Below are 22,937 nucleotides of genomic sequence, written 5' to 3' on the forward strand. Positions count from 1 at the left end.
TGGGTATTTTTGAGAAAGAGTTTCACGAACTATTTGCTTGGGGCTGGCTTCAAACCATGATCCTCCTCATCTCTGCCCCCACTGAGTAGCTAGAATTATAGGTGTGAGCAACTGGTACCCAGCTGCAACAGCTTTATTCTTAATAGCCCCAAACTAGAGGCATCTCAATGCCCATCATCAGCAGAATAGATGAACAAACTGAGGTATATTCACACAATGAAGCAAAACTCCTGTCACATACAATAACACAGATGACTCAAAAATATTATGGGAGTCCATGTCTGCAATTCTAGCTACTCAGGAGGTAGTGGTAGGAGGTTCACAGCCCAAGGCAGGGTCTGAGCAAAAGCGTAACACCCTATCTGAAAAACTAAAGCAAAAAGGGCTGGGTTTGGCTCAAGTGGTAGAATTCAAACCCGAGTACCAAACCCCCCCAAAAAATTGTGAATGGAGGAAGTCAATCACAAAAAAGGACATAGTGTATAATTTGATTTACAGTTTTACAATAGACAAAACTCAACTATGGTGGAAAAAAATTCCTAAGAACACTTGGAAAAGTGGCTAATGGGAGCAGGATGGAACTTTCCAGGGAGTAGCAAAGGTTCTTGTCTGCACTGTTTGATATGCTGGCCACCAGTATATCTTATGATTTGTAGTTAAATAAAATTGAATTCCCCAGTCATAGTAGACACACTTCAAGCATTCAGAAGTCACATGTGGCTAGTGGTTACTCTATCTGGACAGCGCAAATTTCCATCCCTAAAGGTATGAAAAGGTAAAGATAGCTAGAGGATATCTGGTCAATTCTTCAAGGGCATGGGCTACATAGTAGAATACACTTCTCAAAATTTATGGGATGTGATTTTCCACTTTCTTTTAATAGAACAGAATACCTGGGATAATAAACTTATAAAAATGAAAGGTTTATTTTGGCTCACAGTTTTTGAGTTTCAGCCCATGGCTGATTGACTCCTTTGCTTTGTGCCTGTGGCAAGGCAGCACATCATGGCAGGGAGCACACAGTGGAGCAAAATTGTTCACCTCATGTGGCAAAGAAAGAGAGTTCTAGGAAGGGACAGGGTTGCCACATCCCCTTCAAGGACACACTCCCAATGACCTAAGACCTTCCACGGGGCTCCACCTCTTAAAGGTTCTCCCACCTCTCAGTAGCACCAAGCTGGGGGCGAAACCTTTAGCACATAGGCATGCGGAGGATGCTCAAGATGTTCATTGTACCAGAATGATAAAGTTAAGATCTATGCATTTCACTCATATATCAAACTCAGGGCTCCCTAGGCTGCAATATTTAGGGGCAAAGTGTACTGAGGTCCACAGCTTACTTAAAAACATCAAAGAATAAGATAGATTGATCAATGGATAGAGGGATGGATAGGAAAACTGACATGTTAATGCAAATACAGAAAACTGTTAAATACAGAACCCAGGTGGTGGGCATAGGAATCTACATTACACACTACTTCAATTGTTCTCTATGTTTGAAATTTTTATAATCAAATTATGGAGAAAATCATGATGACAGCATTAAAGAATGAACATACAAGTGAGAAGTGCAGTAGGAACTCTTAGCTGGGAGGAGGTGTCAAACAATAACCAGAAAAGTTTATTATTTCACGGATCACACTCACACATGCACTCATCTATTCAGGATGCAGGCATGAATTAGAGCTGCTGTCCATATTCTGTTCTGTTCAAGGCACTCAAAACTATTTGCTGATTATGTGCCTGAATGAATTTATTGAACACACACTATATGCCAGGTACTGTTCTAGGAACTGGGGATGGATGTATTAGTGAACAAGCCAATCAAGGGTCGTGGCATATAATCCAGGAGATGTCATGAGAGTACGTAGTTGTGCCAACATGGTACAGTGTAAACTCACAGTCCATACTTTTCCAACTGTGCCATAGTGCTCCCCTGCAGGCTGTGACTCTCTCTCTGACATCACATTGGACCCCCTTCCTTCCCTATAGTTTCGGAAGAATCCCAAAGTGCTGGTTCCATGAGGGGGCTTGTTGTTCACCATTTGATATCTACCACCAAGCACATCGGGAATACTCAGTATCTGCCAAATACATATATGAATGAATTTATATTTATGCTTTCATTGGCTTTCTCCTGCCCCCCTCCCCCCGGCCCTCACTCTCTGGCTCAGACTTTTGAGCTTGTTGTCCTTTGAGCCCTTTGCACTTTCATTCTGGTTTATTTATTTATTTTTAAAATGCAGGTTCTCACTATGATGCCCAAGCTGACCTTGAATTCCTGGGCTGAAGCATTGTCCAGCCTCCCATGAGGTGCGGGCTGTCTCCTGGTTATTGCATGTTCTTTACCACCATTATGTCCCTGCTCCAGCATCCCCTTCGTGGGAGAAGCCTTCGCTGACTGCCTTGTCAGTCCTGAACCTCTCCATCACCCCATCACTGTGCTCTGTGTTTGAAGGCTTTTGTTTGTTGTAAAGAAGAAGAAGAAGAAAAAGCAACCCATATGGGGTACATAGTATTTATTTAGATATTTACTTGAAAATCACCAGTTTCACTAAGGGTGTGTGATGTTCGCACGGTATTCTAATATCAGTCTCTCCTTGAACACTCCACTATAAAGCAACAAAGACTTTCAGAGTGCACATCAGCTTTGGTTCCTTCATCCTATCATCTGTCTCCCCTTCTAAAACCTAAGCTCCAGGACAGTTGGAACCTTGTCTGTTTGGTTCACAGCCCGGCACAATAAACGTCTAAGACGCGATCTGTTCCATCGGGTGCCTGACTCCTCCATCCTTCGCTGCTGCCGTGGGAGGAGGGAGCATGCAATCCAGGCCAATCCTAGGAGCAGCTGCAAGAGGAGAGCCTGGAGTGTGGACGTCCGGGGGCATCCAGCACCTAGAGCTGTCCTCGACGCCACGCCTCTTTGGCCCCGCCTCCGCCGAGCGCGTGTCCCTTTAAGGGCGGCGGGGCTGTGCTGCCGCATGGAGCGCGCGCCGCGGCCTCGCTTTGGGGCCGGAGTCTGCGCGCTCGCGCCCCGCGCGTCCTGCGCCCAGGTGCCCTGGTGCTCCGGTGCACTGAGCTCCCCACGCGCGCCAGGCTGCTGGACTTCTCCTCTATTCCGGTCATGGCTCTCGGCCGGCCCCGGCAGGGCGGCGCGGCCCAGATCCCGACACCCACGGCGGGAGACCGCACCGGGCCATGATCCGGCTGGGCGGCTGGTGCGCGCGGCGGCCCCGCAGCGCGGCGGCCCCGGCGGATCGGCGGTGGGTGGCGGGCGGGCCGGCAGGCCGGGCGGGCGGCCGCCCGCTGCGGGTGTTGGTGGACATGGACGGCGTGCTGGCCGACTTCGAGGGCGGTTTCCTCAAGAAGTTCCGCGCGCGCTTCCCCGACCTGCCCTTCATCGATCTGGAGGACCGGCGTGGCTTCTGGGTGATGGAGCAATACGGGCGCCTGCGGCCCGAGCTGAGAGTGAGCATCCCGCCCCGGCTCCTTGGCTCCCCCGGCTGCCCTTCCCGGCCCTCGGGACTGTGCTAACCGTGGCTGGGGAAACTGAGGCCGCCTGCCCAGGCCTGGGCGGGAGAGCGCTTTTTGCGCGGGCTTTGGAGACTTGCAACCCGAGTGACCTTGGGCGGGTAACCGCCCTAGCTTTGAGATGGTGCTCTTGCAAAATAGGGGCCTGGGGAGGGCCTGGAGCTACAGTGCTCTGGGAGGGCACAGCGCTTGATACAGCCTTGCACTCAGTTATTGCTGTCTGTCACCGGGGCTTCTAACAATAATCTTCCTAACTCTCCGTCTTCAGCTTCTTGGTGTGTTCTTGGTATGTTCGGCCTCAGATCGTTTGTTACATTTTTTAGAAAATAAGCTAAATGTTATAAATTAAGTCTTCTTTCACTTCCCCTACCCCTGTCACATGGCCGTTTCTTCCTCCTGGTGTCTTTACCCTTCTTTTTTTGCCCTAATTCATGAAAGCATTTTTTCCAATGATATTGGAGGCCTACAGAGGCCTTTCAGGGTGTCATTCAGGGAGTCAGTGGTTAAGGTAGGGTGGGATCCACCTCTTGACCTGTGGACTTGCAGTGCTAGCCTGTGGAAACCCCCCTAGCCCCAACTACCCTGCCTCCTGAGTCCATCACGGATAGCCAGAAATATTCAGGCAGGGATGTTTGCAGACAGACCTTGACTTGTAAATTTAAACTACTTTATGAAAGGAGCAGGGGATTGGGTCATGTGAAAATTTAAACAGGCTACGAGTTTTCTGGCATCCAGTTATTGACCACTTAGGGTCACTGACAGAGGATTTGATGGTGAGAAAGAGGAGGATAACTAGAGCCAATTTTGTAACCCCAAATTCACTGCCTTATTTCTTCTGTAGGTAGGTATTGTTATCTCCATTTTGTAGATGAAGAAATGTGCCCCAAGTCACATGGTAGTAAGGGGCCCAGGCAGTTCAGTCTCCCATCTGTACACGACACACACATGCAGCTTTCTCCATTCTAAAGTCCTGTTTTCTGTTCTGTTCTGAGTGACATTTCCTTTGACTTCAACAAGGCACCTCCACAATAATTTGGTTTGCTGAGGGACAGGTATGAAAGAGGATAGCAAGTACCATTTCTCTTCATTCATACTGTCTACTTCAGAAAATGTCTTACTCAGATCCTGGTGAGCTGACCTGTCTGTTGGTACTGAGACCTAATTAAAAACTTTAAACTGGAGGGAAAATCCATGTTGTTTCTGCAGCCTCAGTAATAGGTCACTGCCGTGTGGGTGTTCATTTGTAGATAACTGACCAGCATTGGACTTTATTTACTCTCAGGAGTAATGGGATGAAACTAAGTCCACCCCAATTCTGAAATCACAGTGGCTTTAACAGCCCTTTGTACAGAGACACAGACTTCACTCTAAGGGGACTAATTCCTGTTTTCCAAGTGCAAGGCACAGGAGCAGAGCTCATGGACAGGGAGGAGGGTGCTCTGGGAGGGCCTGCTGATTTCTTCTATTTCTTCCCTTCCCAAGGCACAGTCAGGGCAGGATACTCCTGGGTTTCCCTCCCATGGCTAAAAGAGCAAAATAATCCAGTTTACAGATGTAGGCATTTCTACTTTATGAAATACAGTTATCCTTTGGTATCTAGGGTGGATGGTCCCAGGAGCCCCCTTGGATAAGATCCACAGGTGCTCAAATCCTTTATATAAAATGGTGTAGTATTTGCATGTAACCAATTCACATCCTCCTGTATGCTTTAAAGTATCTCTAGATAACTTTTTTGTTGTTGTTGTATTGGGGCCTCATGCTTGCTATGTGTGGCTCTACCATTTGAGCCACTCCACCAGCCCTTTTTTGTGTTGGGTAGTTTTGAGATAAAGTCTCGTGAACTATTTGCCTGGGCTGGCTTCTAACCTCAATCTCTTTGCTCTCTGCCTTCCGAGTAGCTAGGATTACAGGTGTGCGCCACTGATGCCCGACTTTCTCTAGATAACTTATACTACCTGGCACAATGTAAATGCTATGTAAATAGTTATTATGCTGTATTGCTTACAGAATAATGACAAGGGAAAAAAAGTCTGTACATGTTCAGGACAAACGAAGTTATTTTCCATAGTATTTTTTATTCATGGTTGGTTGAATCCTTGGACATGGAGGCTCACTGTACTCTTTATCTATGTTCCCTTTGGCCTCCACAGTACTTGGGGAAGTAAGCAGAGCAGAGCCTGAAAGAAAAGTTCATTTCAACTAACTTAGAACCCTAAACCATTGGTATAGATTAAATGCGTCCAGAGAGGGCGATTGCCTTCACCATGGTTTCACAGAAAGTTAGTGTCAGGGAGGGCACAGGTGCTGAGAAGCTGTCATTAGTACAAAGCTTGGTGTCATTAGTACAAAGCTTGGATGTAGCATATATGTTACATCCTATAAGGACACTGTAAAGGAAGGATGATCTTCTATCTCCATTCTGTAGATAAGGAGAGAGGCTTTAAGGGGGGAGAAGGAAGAAAATTGAGGTCCAGCATGGTGATAACAGCCTGTAATCCTAGCTTTTGAGAGGCTAATGCAGGAGGATTGAAAGTTGGAGGCTAGCTGGGCTACGAAGCAAGACCCTGTCTCAAAAAAAAACAAAATTGGGGATGACAATAGTCAGCTCTTGTGGATGGTGAGGCTGGAACAGAAGAATGTGTCTTAAAAAAAATGTGTCTTAGTGATAACCTGTGTTGGCTCAGAGTCAATGTATTCACAAGAGTACTCCTGGCGCCATCTCTTGATCCGGCAGGGGAACTTCCTGAATTGCACACGTGGGATTGAGGTTCCCTTCTCAGAGGCTTAGACTTGTCACTTTCCCCTTGCCTGTCCCTAGAAAAAGTGTAGCATTCTGAAAACTCAGTTTGGCCCAGCTACATAAAGTGGAAAGGAGCTTGCCTGTGAGTGGGGAGATGTGGATTCTCCCAGTTCAGCCTCTGTTTTGTTGTGCGACATCAGATTTCTTCCCCATTCTGAGCCTTGGTTTTCTCATAGGTAAAATGGGGTCTGGATTTTTTGTTTTGCTTTTTTTTTTTTTTTTGAGGCAGGGTCTTTCTATGTGGCCTCACCTTTACCTCCCAAGTGCTGATATTATAGGTGTATACCACCATAGGCAGCAAACTTCTTTTTTTTTTTTTTTTCTTTTTCCTTATTGATACTTCAACAATAAACCAGGTGAAAGCAGAGCTGTTTTGGTTGGTGTGGGGAGGAACCTGCAGCTCTCCCAATTATCTTTTCACCCTGCCTCTCCCTACTGCTTTTTTCCTCCTGACACCATGGTGCACTTAAGGATTGCTGAGTTCTTCAAGTGCTCAAGTTTAATGAGCCTCCTGCCATGACCGGGCCTGTCTACCCTCAGAGCCTCCACCATGTATCTGGCCATCTTCATCACACCTAGCAAGTGTGTGGTTCATGATCCCTGGCCTCAGGCCCCAGAGGGTGCCAGGCATTGCCTCTGCTACAGTTGACATAGGAATCCATGGCCCTGACATGTTAGCTAGTCTGCTGGATCCTGACACAAGTCACATCCTCTCTGGAAAGGGGCCAGAGCACACACATATGAGCACGTATGAGCACACACAATATGTACACATGCACGAAAGCTCACGGAGACATGTCCTGGGGGTGATTTTCAGGATAAGAGGGAGGTAGAAGCCCCCTTCCTGTCAGCAACCCTTCCCAGCTACACATGCTCCTCCAGAGAAGGACAGGCTGAGGACCCTGGAGGTAATCTGCTTCTCTTGACTTTTCAGGAGAAAGCCATCAGCATCTGGGAATCGAAGAATTTCTTCCTTGAACTTGAACCTCTACCAGGGGCTGTGGAAGCTGTGAAGCAGATGACCAACCTACAAAAGTAAGTTTGTCTTCCAACCTGTGGGAGCCACAGCTCGGGTCTGCACCTCCTTCCTGCTGCCTGGCCCCTCTCTCCTTAGTCCTGAGCAGAAGCCTGCTTGCTTCCTCCTTACCTACCTTGATAAAAACCCTGTTGGGCAGATCCTGCTAGGTATCAGTATCAGTGACACACAGCATGGGCCTGCCCTGGGACCTGACAGTCTAGCCAGCAGGTGTGAAGCAGAGTCACCTGGGGAGACAACCCCACACTGTGCTAAGTGCCAAGGAAAGAGGGTAAACAGGAGGCCTCACTTGGAAAGGGGGAGTTCAGGAAGAATGAGAGGGATTTCTGTTTTGTTCTAGTGAAATGAGAGGTTCCGTGATCTGAGCTCACACTCAGTAACCATCACACACAGTCTACTGAGACTTGTTAGCAATTCTATATGCATCCTTGAGTCCTTTTATTAAAAAAGCCTTATTGACATGTAATTCATACCCCATACATTTGCAAGGAACAGTGTAAAAGCTTTCCTTCCTGCCTTCCTCTGAGGTTCGAGGGGTGTGGGAAGAGCCAGCCCTAGGGGAGGTGGACCTTTGCATTAGGCCACCTCCTTTCAAGGCAGGTGAGAACTTGGGGCAGAGGCAGAAAGTTTGGAAGACACAGCAGGTGCGAGGGGACTGAGACGTTGGTAGAGCAAGTGCTGAGAGACCAGGAGACTTCAGGTAATTAGCAGTACATGCCGCCCCCAGGGACTGAGCAGCCTTCCACAGGACTCCCAGGAAACTAATTGCCAAAGAGAGTCAGGAAAACACATCTCTCACAGCTCAGCTTGAGCCAGAGGTGAAAACTGGCATTGTGAGGATGTTTAGGACCAAGCAGTGATGGTGGTAAGGGACCCTTTGGCTGTGGGAAGGAGCAAGCACCTGGGAAGCCCTTCCAGGTCAGCTCCCGCATGGATTCAGTTCATTGCCATGACTGTGGGAAGGACATACCTTACACAGAGCTCACCCCCTTCAGGGGTCCACACAGTTAGCTTGGCTCAGGTGGAACTGGGCTCCTCTGTGTGGCCCATGGCCAGAGGACTTGCAAGTACTACTGGAATTCTTTCTCGTGGATTTCTTTCCTTGTTCCTTTGCATTACCTCAGGCCCCAGTTCTCTCTCTATTTATTTATTTTGGTGCTGGCGATGGAACCCAATGCACATGCGCTACCAGTGAGCTGCCCTCTGCATCTTTTTAATGATGTATTTGTTGCCTAACCCTTCTTTCTTTCCCTTATTTCCCTATTCAGATTTTAGAGAAGGTGTCTGATCACCCTGCAAAACTTGCCATGAGTCTAGTGTCCACTCCTGAGCTTGTTGCATTTGGCCAGGATGGGGTCACTCATGGCTGCCCACTGCCATCAGGGAGGACAGCTGAAGTCTGTGGCGTGGCTCAGACCCTGACAGGGGCAGCAAAGGTGGGGAGGTTGGAAGGCCTTATGGTGATGGCTGCAGGGACTTCAGGCTCACTGTCATCCTTTCTCTCCTAATAGCACTGATGTTTTCATCTGTACAAGTCCCATGAAGATGTTCAAGTACTGTCCCTATGAGAAGGTAAGGTGTTCGTCTTGCTCTGGATGTGCTATACCCTGCATGTCCCAGGTAAGGACTTCTGGGCTGACAGGAAGGGTATGGACTCAATCCCTGCCCCCACTCCATGCTCCCTGCCTCTGTGCCAGCAGCCCTGATCCTGAGGCCTTCAGCACCAGCCCAGGGTTCCCTCTTATGCCCTGGATGGGAGTCATTATGATGCAGGCTCTGTGGAAAGGGTACCCATCTCATTTGTCAGGTACACCTGGCCTAGAACAGGCTAGTGAAGGAGGAAATGAGGAAAGAGCCATGTCTAAGGAGGGGCTGGAGGCTCATAGACATCCTTACATGAAAAGTTTCTTTTTTTTGGTACTGGGAATGAACCCAGGGCTTTGCACATGCTAGGAAGGGCTGCACCACTGAGCTACATTCTCAATATTGCATGAAAAGACTGATCAAAAGCCAGATGTGGTAGCATATGTCTATAATCCCAGCACTCAGGAGGCTGAGGCAGGAGGATCTTGAGTTCTAGGATAGCCTGGGCTACATAGTGAGACACTGTCTGGAAATAGGGTCTGAGCTAAGAGAAACGGTCTGTTGCCCAGGAGGGGGCCCAGCAGCTCCTCCCAAGCCCAGGAGGCTAGATACTAGCCCTAGCCTCCTCTGTTCATAGGCTTCAAATCTTCAAACCTGAGTTCTTCTGAGCATGTCTGCCTTTCTCTTCTTGCTATATTCACACATTCAGCCCAGGAAGTACCTTCTGTGTGCCTCAGTGGGGAGGGAGCACATGCTCACTGCAGTTATGCTAGCATTATGCGAACACCCTCACTACACCCTATTTGGCTGGGCCCCTTTGAACACGAGGAGTACAAGTTTAGTTCAACCCAGGGAGTGAGGTGTCTGGCCCACAGTGTGGGCATGGAATGAGGACTTCTGAAAGAACAACAATCCCCAAATGAGGTCCCTGGACCCACAGGATTGCTGTTCCCTGGAAACTGGATAAAAATGGACATTTTCAGCTGGAAGCTCTGAGTGTGGCAGAATGGTCTCAACTAACCCACCAGGTGACTGACAGGTCCCTAAGTTTGAGACTTGGGGACCAGGTAATTGCTTCAGTTGCAGTCGTACTGGGTGGTCAGGTGGTTGTCCAACACTGTTGTCCCTCTGTAGCTGGTGGGATGGCTCCAGGACCCTCCCCCATATGAAAACCTACCACACTTAATTAAGTCCCTTATGATAAACAGTGTAGTATTTGCATGTAATCTATGCAATCCTCCCTTATACTTTAAATCGTCTCTAGGTGGTTGCAACACCTAGTACAATGTAAATGCTACGTGAACAGTTGTTACACAATATTGTTTAGGGAGTAATGATAAGAAAAAAGTTTATGCATATTCAACAAAGATGCCAGTTTTTCTTTTCTGAATAGTTTGATGTGCAGTTGGTTAAATGCATGGATGGGAAGGATATGAGGTGGACTGTACTGACTGGTGGACTGACAGGGTGGCTTCCTTTCATCCATTCCTGTGGGTTTGCATAGGTCTTTGCTCCCTGTTTCTCCTGTGTGGCCTTAGCCTAGGACTCCAACTTGACATGCCCTCCCTGGGGTGCTGGTTTCCATGTCTGTCCTTCACTCCTGGTGAACACAGTGCTGCCTCAGGCTAGAAGTGGGGTTCATCCTGATGCCTTCCTCTCATCCCTTATGTCTGGTTTCCTGAGGGTTCTCTTTCTAAAATGTAACTGGCATCTGCCTTCTCCTCCCATTGCTACCACCTTAGCATTTCTTCCCAGAACTCCTAATGTCACTTCCAAAACTGCAGAGCTGACAAGGCCTTTCATAGGCGGATCAGGTCAATCCCCTGTTAATGATTTCCCTTTAAAAATACACATGCAGACTCCTGACTCCGGTCTTCACTGCCTGCCTCTCTCCAGGAATCTTCCCCACCCCTCTGTCTCCTGTGCTGCCTTCAACTTGCAGTGTTCTCCTCCTGCCCTGCGTGCTGTGGCTTAGACGTCTCCCCCACATTTCCTGATCACCACACCTAAAGTACATTCTTGCTCTGCCTTATTCTTCTAGCTCTCGGCCTTGTTTGCTATTGGATACTTACCACCACTGGTATCCAACTGACATCCATGAGGGTGGTGACTCTGACCCTCCCACTCTCTGTTGATCCTAGGCCAGACCAGGTATACACCGGGGCATTCATTGTTGGATGACTAGATCCATTTGTTTAAGCCAGAGCTGTCAAACACCTTTTCATAAGAACACTTGCCATTTATTTGAACTTTAAATGTGGCAGACACTATCTTTTTATTATCACTTCTGCAGTTTACAGTGGCTCCCTGTGAAGCAGGAATGCTTTTATGACTTGATGAATGAAAAAATTAGGGCTCAGAGACATAAGGCAGCTCATTCATTGGGACTAACAACACAACCAGCTGGACTGGTCCACATGTCTTTGGGCCTGAGCTGGGCTTGGCTGCCATCTCCTGTAGGCAGTTCTTGCTGACTGGAGAGGACATGGACTCAGGGCATATTTAGGAGGAACAGGTGACAGAACCCTTGAGTCTCAGCAATGACAACAGCCTTAACCTGAACACTAGCAGGGTTCATTAGAAGGATGTTGGTTTGCTCAGAGAGTCAATGGGAAATTTGAAGAAATAGGCCTCAGATAGCAGGCTCCAAACCCACAGTCCAGCAAGATACATCTAAGACCCTGGAGGACCATTGTCTCCATTGTTGGCTTTCATTGCCTCGCTTCATAGTCTAGAGAGAGACTCTTATTTGTGATTTGGCATCTCTCCTATCACTTGAGGGATCTGTGGACTGAGCATGGGTCCCACATCCTGGGGCCCAAGGGGGGACCGACCTCAGCCCCCTCAAGGGGGACTGTGAATCACAAGCACTCCCAAGGAGGGAGACAGTGAACTTGAAGGTCCTTGGGCATCTGTCCTCCTGTCAGGTTGCCACTGATGGCAGAGGGGCAGCTTCCCAGCAAAGAAACAGAGGCGTTGTTACCAGAAGATGGAGGACAGTGATGGTAGATGTCTGACCCAAATAAATAAAAGAAAAAAATCAATAAAAACTCACATCCACAATCTTGCCACCTAGAGGTGGAACACTAGCCTTTGATGTGTTTCCTTCTAGTTTTACTCTGACATCTATTAAATACAATACATATATTTCAATGTAATTTAAATCTCATATGACTTCAATCCTTTTTAGCTTGTTATGTTTTTAGTCTTTTTTTCTGTTATCAAACCACTATTCTTCAGAAATATTTTTGTTGCTATCTGAAGATGTCTTATAAATAACTCTTCATCTTGCTTTGTTCTTAGGGTAACTCCCAAGAAATAGCATTAGAATTGCACAAGGAAAGGGAGGGTTCTAGTGTATGTCACCCAGGAAGTTATATTCCTTTCCCTACACCAGCAGTGGGCAGAGTGCTCACCTCCCACCAGGCTGGGCCACATAGGGTCAACTGGTAGAGAAAGTAGGCCACTAAACCAAGATATGAAGACAGGAAAATGTGAGCACATATGATTTGAGGAAATTCTGTGTGAATTTTGTGGGCCAGTGACTATAGGGACTATCTAGAAAGTAGGATTTGGGGCAAGGCTAAGTGTGTTAACTTATCCCCAGTCTCCTACCCATCTGAGATGAGAGTAGCTCCCATTACTTCCTGATTACCTCTGCTTACTGTAGCCCCTGCCAGAGATGCACTTATTTCCCCTTGGCTGGTCATGGGTAGAGAGGTGGGGGTTACTGGTTCCTTTCTACCATGCCTGGGACTGGCATTGAAGGGCCAGGGCTGGTCTCAGGACACATGTGCCTAGATGTATCACCTCCATGGCAGCCTGATCTGTGCTCAGACCCCAGACCACTAAGGAGCACCAGCTGTGCCCACTGGAGTGGATCACCATTGGCATTGTGAGTGGGGGGGGAGGGAATTGTGGGGGGGGGGGCGTTCTCTGGGGCTGATTTCCTCTGAAAACCCATCAAAGGCCAGGAACCTGACTACCATGAGCTCACCTTCTGTCACACGCTACGAGTCTGAGCTGGGCTATACTGAGGTCATTGGGACCTCCTTTCTGCCTGGCACTTGCTGGCATTTAACCACAAACTTCAGGATAGCAGCTGACTTGTACAATGTTGACAATTTGGCAGTGTGCACGGTGTCTGCAGGCGGGGACTTTCTCTGTAATGACCACATCTTCAGAGCAGCCCTCCAGAGTAAAACTGCTCTGTTCACAGATGAGGACACAGAGGCACAGGAGGCTAAGTGCTTGCCCTTGGTTAGCTGCAGGAGGGCAGTGAGTCAAGGCTGGAGCTGCCCTCGGCTCCCCTGGACCCTGCTACCTTTCTTAAGCTCCACTGGACCTGGAACTTAAGCAGCATGATTTTGCTTTATCCCCCAAAAAGAGATTAAAAAAAAAATCCATGACAAGTTCTTGTGCACAAGAGTGACATTTTGCTCTGGTTTTTTCTAGATCAGCAAAGAGATTCATCTGGCATATTAAGAGAGGTGCTGGGGTGGGAAGTGGAGCGTATTCTTGTCATTTGAAGGCTAGTTTCCAGGTGATGTGTCTGCCAGAGTGTGCTTTGTTTTTAAGAATAAGTATTAAAAATTCCCACTCCATAATTTCAAACTTAAGAAAATAGTGAATTAGGGCTTTGGGTGTGGATCAGTGGTACAGTGTTTAGCTAGCACCTCAAAAGAGAACAGATAATGAACTAAAGTTCTTTGTATGTTGTACATCGAATTGTCCCATTGATCCTAGTACACAGACCTCTGGTAAGACTTATGCCAAAAGACTCAGTGCTTGCTTTTGCCACATAAAAAAAAAGATTCTTTCAGGGATAGCATGAGAACCATGTAGCCTACATTCGAGGGGCTTTGTGTGGCAGGGCTGCCTCAGTAACCTCATACTGGGGCTTGTGGTATGCTTTCTGTTGCTAAAATAAAATGCCTGAGACTGGATACTTTATAAAGAGAAGAGGTTTATTTGGTTCACAGTTCTTGAGGCTGGAAAGTCCAAGATTAGGCTGTTGGCATTTACTTAGCATCTGATGAGGCCTTGTGTGGCTGCAACTCATGGAAGAAAGTAGAAAGGCAAACAGGTGCCCTTGAAGAGGCCAAACGGGAGTGACACAATCCACTGCTAAGGTAATTAATCAAGATGCTCATTCTCTCCCTTAAGACAGCATTACTCTGTGCATGAGGCCCCCATCCTGGGAGCCAAACACCTCCCACCAGGTCCCACCTCCCATGCTACTACATGAGGGCTTAAGCCTTAGCCTGAGTTTAGTGAGGACAAACCATCTTCAATCCATAACTGAGTATTTATTTTTTTAAAAATTGACTGTTCATGCTAATAGGTTACTTTTCCAGGCAGTGGAAACATTCTGTAGTTAGATGGTGGTGATGGGTGAATAACACTGCAAATATACTAAAAACCACTGAATTGTATACTGGAGATGGGTGAATTTTATGGTATAGGAACGATAGTTTAAAATGACTATAAAGGTGGAATAAAAGGAAACAACTTTTTCTAACATAAAAGACCAATAGAACTGCACAGAGAAATATACAAATTCTCAGTTATTGCCTGAGATTTTACTGTTCTTTACCTAATAACTGCTAGAACAAGTAGACAAAATGTCAATAAGGTCATAGGAGCTTTGAGCAACACCCTTCATCCCCTGGCTTAACCTAAGTGACATTTATAGAACATGCCACAGCAGAATGTATGTTCTTGTTCAGTGATGTGAACCTTTTACAAAGATTGGCCATATTTTGATATGAGAGTTATACTAAAACCCCTGAATTGTCCGCTGTAAGAAGGTAGATTTTATGGCATGTGGATTACATCTTTAAAAAAGTAGACTGTTCAGCTGGGCGCCAATGGTCACACCTATAATTCTAGGTGCTTGGGAGACTTAGATTTCAAGGATTGCCCAGCCTGGGCAAATAGTTCACGAGACCTCTACCTCCAAAATAACCAGAGCAAAATGGACTGGAGGTTTGGCTCCAGTACTAGAGCACTTGCTTTGTAAGTTTGAAGCCTTGAGTTCAAACCTCAGTCCCACCAAAAAAAAAAAAAAAAAAAAATGGGGGCGGGGGTGAAGTTCTTGTGGCTAAAGTTTCCACAACTAACCCTGCTGGCTAGATCTGGTCATTTTATGATCATAACAGGGAGTGTGCCTTCCAAGGGCCCTCAGTCAAGCCATTCATGTGAAAACCTTTTGACTTTGTGGTGGTGTTTTTTCAAATCCTGCTCACCCCCCTCTCCATGGTCTACAACTGCCTGGGCTCTGCTCCTCTGAATGGAGGAGCCCGTCCAGCATTTGCACAGCAAGGATCACATCTGGCTTAAAGATTTCCATTTGTGAGCTTTGGTTTCAGGTTCTGAGCCTGTGAGCCATGTGGCTTGCAGAGTGTAGGGAGGTAGGGTAGAGAGCCACCTGGCTGTCTCTCTGCTCTTTTCTGGTACTGTCCTCTTCAGCATCCTCCTTCCCCAGTCTTTGTAACTGCAGAACTCTTGGCTCTGAAGGTGGTCGATCTCATGGGCTTCCTGTCTGCACCCCAGGTCTTGGAGAGAGAGCCTCCCTTCAGTCCAGATCCTCCAGCAATTCTTTAACCACATGTAGTTTTAAATTTTACTTCAACATCCTTTTCTGATTCTTGTTTAGGTGACAATGCTGTTTTACACTTGGATAACTTTATCTTCAGCTGGGCTGAACTATTTTATCCCTAGCATTTTCAGGAACCAGAATGATAACCAGGTCAACTATAAGCAGCCCTTCTCTTCTGAAGCAGCAGCCAGTAAACCTAGCAGGTGCTCCTGTCCCAGGCCTGACACACTCAGAGGTGTCCCTCAGAGGCAAAACCAGGCTAAATGCACCTGGGTGGTGCATTTATGGTGAGCTTGTCTTGACAGAGCATCATCACCCAGCATCCATAGTTGACATCCTAATGTCACTGGTCTTGGTGTTGGCTGTGCATGCAAGGAGGTAGAAGGGCCCATGGAGAAGTCTCTGTCCCTTCCATTCAATTTTGCTATAAACCAAAAACTGCTCTAAAAGTCTAAGCCTGAGGTTAGACATTATGCTTAGCATGCATGAGGCCCCAGATTGGATCCCCAGCACCAAAGAAAAGGAAAATGTCTATTTAAAAAAAACACACAGACAACATGTGAGAGTCCTTTTGGCTCCACACCCTTACCAGCATTTGGTGTTACCAGAGTTTGGATTTTTGGCCACTGTGATAGGCGTATAGAGTTATTATCTTTTTGTTGTTCTGATTTGCATTTCCCTGATGACTAATGATTTCAAACATGTTTAAACAAATAACCCTCCATATTTATTCTGTGATGAGGTGTCCAAATCTTTTGCCTAGTTTTTCTTTGGGGTTGTTTTGTGTCAAGTTGCGAGAGTCCTTTGTGAGGTAATGTGTTTTGCAAATATTTTCTACCAGTCTGTGGCTTGTTGTTTCATCTTAAGTGTCTTTGTTGTTGTTGTTGTTTTGTTTTTGAGGCAGGGTCTCTCTTGCAGCCCAGGCTGACCTCAAACTTAAGATCCTCCTGTGTAGGGATTACAGGTGTGTACCACCATGCCTGGCATTTAACAATGTCTTTTGAAGAGCAGAAGTTTTATACTTTTACCTTTTTATTTTGGTTATGATCTATTTTGAATTATTATTTTAGATGTTGGGAGGTAAAAATATAAGTTCTCTTTTCTTATTGGGGCATATTGATTTAGTTGTACTTAGGTTGCTTTTTTTTTTTTCTATTTTTTTTTCTTTTTTTGGTGCTGGGGACCAAACTCAGGGCCTTGCACTTGCCAGGCAAGCGCTCTTCCACTGAGCTAAATCCCCAATCCCTGTACTTGGGTTGGAAAGGCCATTCTGATTGAGATGACTTGGTACCCTTGGGTCTTTTTCTGAAATGTAACTAAATAGATCCTTTGATCCAGTATAAATACCATCCTGCACTTATGTAGATTTTCTTTAATTTCTCCCAGCAACATCTTGTAGTTTCCACTGTATAGGTCTGCACCTGTTTCTTTAATTTTGTTTCTATTCCATGTTTTTTCCTTCTCTCTTTTCTTCTTTTTGCATAGAGCTTGCCTTTATTTTTTAGTTAAAATTTTTTTATTATGATAAATACATCTAACAAAAGTTACCGTCTTAGTCATTTTAGTGTATGTTTCAGCCTATTTCAGTTTTATGCTGTTATAAGTGGTATTTTTTAAATTGCAACCTCCAAATGAATAGAAGTGTAAGTAATTTTTGTGTATTGACCTTGTCTCCTTCTACTTTGCCAAATTAATAGTTCTGGTTGCTTACTTCTGTAGACTGTTTGGAGCTATTAAAGTTTAGTTATAATAACATCCATCTGGTTCTTGCTGTGTGCCAGGCTTACTCTACATGTCTTTGCTAGTCAAATTTCCATCACTATGATGAATACTGAGATAAATCAACTTATAAAGAGAAAAAGTATATTTTGTCTCATAGTTTTGGAGGTTTCAGTCCATGATTGGTTGGCCCTATTGCTTTTGGACCTGTGGCGAGTCAGCACATCATGACAGAAGCCTGTGGTGGAACAAAACCACTCATTTCATGACTGGGCAACAAAAGGGAGGAAGAGGAAGGGACCAGTCTCTCACTATCCCCTTCAAGGGCATGTCCCCAATGATCCAGAGATCTCCCGCTAGGCATCCCCTCTTAAAGGTTCCCCTGCCTCACAATAGGATCACCCTGGGGACCAAGCTTTTACATGGACCTTTGAGGGGGACTTAAGATCCTACATAGATTTTTATTTTCAGAGTCCTACATAGATTTTTATTTTCAGAGTCCTACCTATTTAATTATATCAACATTCTGAGGAAGTTGTCCCAGGAGGTTCTGTGGCTTGCTATGGTCCCATCACTCATTCATTATCAGAACCGTGAGGCAAGGGTACTGAGGTCATTAGAGTGATGTAAGACCAAGAGTTCTTCCCTGAGCATCTGCTGTGTGCCAGGCACAATGCCAGGACTCTCATGCACATTTCCCCATTCAATCTCTAGAGGATCCAGTGAGGTAGATGTTGTTATTTTCTCTGTTTACTGTGCCTGGACCGGACAGCTTGCTGAGGACAAGGCTCAGTGACGGGGAGGCAGTCATGTCCACAAGACTTAAGTAGAAACCTGAGCTCTCCTCCAGTGTCAAGGCAGGAAAGCCCAGTGAGGGCTCTGGAGCTACATACCCAGTGCCACACTAGGCTCTGGCACCCCCATGACCCTTGGCAAGTCACTGGCCCTCTCTAGCCTCAGTTTCTTTAACTGTACAGAATCTATCCACCACTGTGGTGTGTCATTTTCCTAAATAGTTCCTTCATGCAGGGCTGTTCTACATGTGGTCTGCTGACAGGTTCCAGCCCAAGATGAGAGAGACATGGAGATTGGGTATATGACTGGAAACTTTCATGATGATTTGACATTGATGCTGTGTGCATGATTTGATTTTATATCATACAAAATGTTGGCCACAATGAATTGGAAATTAATAAAACAAAGTAAAGTGCAGTCTTGTAGATGGTTTGTGAAATGTGGCTCTCAGGGATACCCTTGGACTTGGCGTGAAATTATCTCCTGTCCACAGAGTGAGGCCTGGCCTATCACCCTGATCCTTGTCATCCTGAGTCTCTAATTCTCTGTGCTTAGGCACTGAGTTTTCTTCTGCTTCTCAAACACCTGAGTATGTGCTCTCCTCAGTTCCTTCTGTCCAGAACATTCTTCCTGACCAGGGAAGAGCAGACTCCCTTTTCTTCAGGGTCTAGCTGCTGTTGCCACTTCTCAGAAAGGTCTCTTCCCCTGCCCTTGCCTGGGTCTGCCGGAGCCCTTGTGCTGGCTGTCAGTCATGGCCTCCTTCCACTGGGACAAGGACTCCAAAAGTCTCCCAGACTCCTGAATGTACCTCACACCTGACTGGCCAAAGAGCTGCAGGAGTGGGGAAGATGCCTGACAAGATGATGGATAGCAAGTATGGTTAGAGTGTTAGCCTGGGTTCCCACCCTCGAACACCAGGGGCCACCTGCTTCTTGTTTTTTTGGTGTATGCAGGAGTCCTTAGCATCACCAGTGGACATTCCAAGGACTGTCTATCCTGTTCATCTGCCTGTGGCTCCTTGACTCAATCCTCACTAGGCCACCTCGTGAACCTGGTGGGACCCTTTTACTTTACTTTACTTTATCGGAGGGGAGGGCTCTTTCTGAGGTGACCAGCAGGTGTCTTAAAGGGCTCATTCCTTGCATATATTGGCTTGTTTGGTCATTTGGACAAGTGCCCATTAAGACATAGTCCCTGTCCTCAAAGGCTTTACAGGCTAGTGGGACTCATTCCTTGCATATATTGGCTTGTTTGGTCATTTGGACAAGTGCCCATTAAGACATGGTCCCTGTCCTCAAAGGCTTTACAGGCTAGTGGGACAGGTAGATGAGAAATAATCACTGACACAGACACATGGCTACAGTTCTGGCCATTTCTGGAGGGACTGGGGGAGAGTGAAGGCCAGGGAGGCAGAGAGGATGACAGTTTTAGGAGGAGAGCTCGCCCAACCAGAGGGATGGAGGTGTGCACGCAGGTGTGTCTGCGTGTGCATGTATCTGTGTGCACTTTGTGTGTGTGTGTATGCATGAAGGAGGGCTCCAGTCTGAGGAGATGTTGCACATGAAGCTCTTGGAGCTGGAAGAAGCAGAACCACTGAGAACTCAAGGAGGCCATTGTGAGTGGGGCCTGTGAGCACAAAGAGAAAGTCAAAAGTGGGACGGAAAAACCCTGTCCTGTTTCCTCAGTGTTCCTGCATCCTGGCAGGTCACCCAGGGCCATCTGCAGTCAGAATGGCAGATCAGTATCTGCCTCTCTGGTGACCCCTGGATACACTGGATTCCTAGGCCGTGGAGAAGCCTAGCTTGATGCCTTTCCAACTAGAAGAAAGCCACCCTTGTTTTACATGAGGTTCCTGAGAGGGCAGAGATCCACCTGAGGCTTTGCATCAGGATCACTGCCTTTACCTTCAGAGCCTGGGGCTCACTTAGTGTGTGAACCTCTGTCACCTGTGCAGCTGTGTCAGGGCTTCTGTCTGCTGTTTGCTCACCTAGCAGGAGCCAGAGATGCTTCTGAAGAAGGCTCACCCAACCCTGCCCTCTTCTGCTGGAACATGTGTTGGTTAAAGTCCGTAGCTGTGGGCTGGGAGCATAGCTCAAGTAGGAGAGCACCCACCTAGCATGTGCAAAGAAAAAACAAAGAGTCCATATTTGCAAGTTCAGGTACAGAAATCAAGGAGGATGAAGAACATCTGGATTGAACTTCAGGCTAGGCAGAACTGGGTAGCTCTGGACCCCCTGGCCCAGGGCCCATCCCCCATTCCCCTGGAATTACTCAGTGTGTTCTCATAGAGCCAGGTGCACCGGGGTGGCAAGGGCAGGCTGACCCCCACAGTTCCCATGGTGACAGGACTCCAGCTCTGCAGGAGAAAGGAGATTTCCTTTGGGAACCTACGTATACAAGCGGAGGGGAGGGACTGCCCAGAGCCCAACAGCAGTGAGGGTGTGAGTGGCTCAACATGCCTTATTCTGTGCTCTGCACCCTTAGCTGTGGTGGTCACCATACTCTAGCACCTCAGCTTTCCACAGTCAGACCCACAGACACCCCCACACCTGAGACACCAGTAGCCTGCAGTGTGCCCTGTGTACTTGCGTGGTGGCTAGGTTCCCATGGCTTCTCCCAGCACCTCAGACTGCTTCACTGTGGTCCTGTCTTAGTATCTTGTCACTCATGTGCACCAGTGACAGCTGACTCCTCCAGTGAGAAGTGCTGAGGGCAGAGCTGCTTGTCTTGCTTGTATGTTCTCAGGGAGCCAGTGACTTCCATTGGGAGGAGGAGGCCCATGGGTGCAGCAGTGCCAGCATGGCTGTCCTTTGCTGGGGGTGCTGAGGGCATGCCATGTAGCCCTGGAGATATCAGTCTGGGTTTGAGTAAAAGCTCTATTTCACTCTAGCTCTGCAGAACGTGGACAAGGGACAGGTCACCTTGAGTGTCAGTTTCCTGGGCTGTCTAGTCTCTCCTCCCGCACATTGCTCCTGGAGCTGGCCCTTGGTATTATCTCCCTTTCCTCACTACCTAAGCTGACCTGTCCCCCAGCTCTGTCTGATGTCACTTTTTTCTCACCTTGTCACCTGCAGTATGCCTGGGTGGAGAAGCACTTTGGCCCTGACTTTCTGGAGCAAATGGTGTTGACCAGTGACAAGACGGTGGTCTCTGCTGACCTTCTCATAGACGACCGGCCAGACATCACAGGCAAGTAGCTTGTGGTGGGGGAGGAGCAGGTTGACTGGCCCAGGGGCCTCAAGCTCCTTTCTCCCGAGTGCCATCCCTTGGCCGCCTCCTTGTCCCTGTTGCCTACTCAGTCACCAGGTGTTGTCAAGTGTCCAGCCTGCAGCCAGCCCTGAGCATCTTACTGTGAGGAGACACAGTCCTCTCAGCGGGTGCTGCTGAGAGCCAGGAAATTCAGGTCACCAGCTTTAGGCTTAATTGCCGTGTGGCCATGGTGAGTCACTTCATCTCACCTCTGAAGTCTGCCTTCCTGTAGTAAAATGGGGACCTGACCGATTTGCAAAAAAAACTTTGTTTTTAACAGTAACATTCTACCCCCACTTTTTTACCTCAGAGCAGTTTGAAGTGAGACTGAGACATGTCAGGAAATCAGAGCACAGTTTCCCTGGTTGGGGGTGGTTTGAGTGTCTGTCCTTTTGCTTACAGTTAATCCCCTTCCAGAAAACAAATCAACCAATAAACCTGGCTTTAGAAAGAGAAGGGAAACTTACTGGTTCACTTAGATGAAAATCGGGGGTAGGAGGGCTTCAGACATGGTGGGATCGAAGGGCTGGGGTCAGTCCACATTCAGTGTGCTGGTCTGGCTGTGTTTGCCAACACCCCAGCAGACTGTTCCCTCCTTTAACAGATGCAGGGTGGCAGCCGATTCTTTCAGACACCCTACTGGGAAAATACAGAATATTTTTTTCCTAATGGCTTTTGCACAGCCTCAGTTCCTCCTTGTACCATCTGTGAGATGGGTGCTTGTGTGAGCCCCATTTTGCAGATGAGGAAACTAAGCTAAGCAAGGCAGACACCTGGCTGAGGACACTCATTCCATCCCAGCCTCTAGACTGAGGTTCTCCCTTTCCATCACAGGGGCAGAGTCGCAGCCCAGCTGGGAGCATGTCCTCTTCACAGCCTGTCACAACCAACACCTGCAGCTGCAGCCCCCTCTCCGCAGGCTGCACTCATGGGCTGATGACTGGAGAGCCATCCTGGATAGCAAGCGCTGCCGCTGAGCCACACTGCACTTTGTGCTCCTCTATGGCCTGATCTCAGCGCCTATGAACTGGGGGCTGGTGCTCTGAGCTGGCTGAGACGACCTCCTGCCGCACGTCTCTTCCCTTCCCCAGCCCTGCCAGGCCTTAACCTGATCTGGGGCAGGACTGGACCTCATGGACTCTGGGACAAAGGCACATGCTCTCAGGCAGTTCAGGCTTATTTCAGCCAGTGGCCTCAAGCCACTAAGGACCCCAGGGCTCCCCAGAGAGGGGAGTTAAGGCCACTGTTCAGACAATTTTGCTTTCAGGGAGGTTCCCTGAGTTATTGGGGTGCTCTGTTCTAGAGCCTGCAGGCCATCAGCAAAAAGTGCCAGGGATGCTTTGTGGTAGAGATGTCTCCCATGGGCATGAGCCCTCAGTATATCCACCACAGCACCCTGTCACACTTGCCAGCCTGATCCACTCCCCATGTAACCTGTCATGTATTCAGCACACTCAGCAGGTTCCCGAGGCCACCAGGTTCTGTGCCGGGGGATGACGCTGGTCCTGCCTGTGGGCAGCACTGAGTTCTCTCACACCCCTGTTCCTGAGGCCCAGCAGAGTCAGCAGGCTTGAACACTTGTTGAACACATAAGAAGTAAATGCTGTTCTCATGTAGCCTAA

The 22,937-nt window shown here is 47.6% G+C and overlaps 1 protein-coding gene across 1 annotated transcript; it reads left to right on the forward strand.

Annotated features, from left to right (window-relative positions):
* Positions 1–2,985: 2,985 nt before the first annotated feature.
* Nt5m (5',3'-nucleotidase, mitochondrial) lies at positions 2,986–22,937 on the forward strand. Its single transcript, XM_020182624.2, has 5 exons — positions 2,986–3,468; positions 7,266–7,366; positions 8,879–8,939; positions 21,141–21,255; positions 22,150–22,937. The coding sequence occupies exons 1-5, from the start codon at positions 3,199–3,201 to the stop codon at positions 22,290–22,292; spliced, it is 690 nt and encodes a 229-aa protein (XP_020038213.1). The 5' UTR covers positions 2,986–3,198; the 3' UTR covers positions 22,293–22,937.

This window comes from Castor canadensis, chromosome 11 (genome assembly GCF_047511655.1).
Source record: "Castor canadensis chromosome 11, mCasCan1.hap1v2, whole genome shotgun sequence".
Taxonomy (NCBI): domain Eukaryota; kingdom Metazoa; phylum Chordata; class Mammalia; order Rodentia; family Castoridae; genus Castor; species Castor canadensis.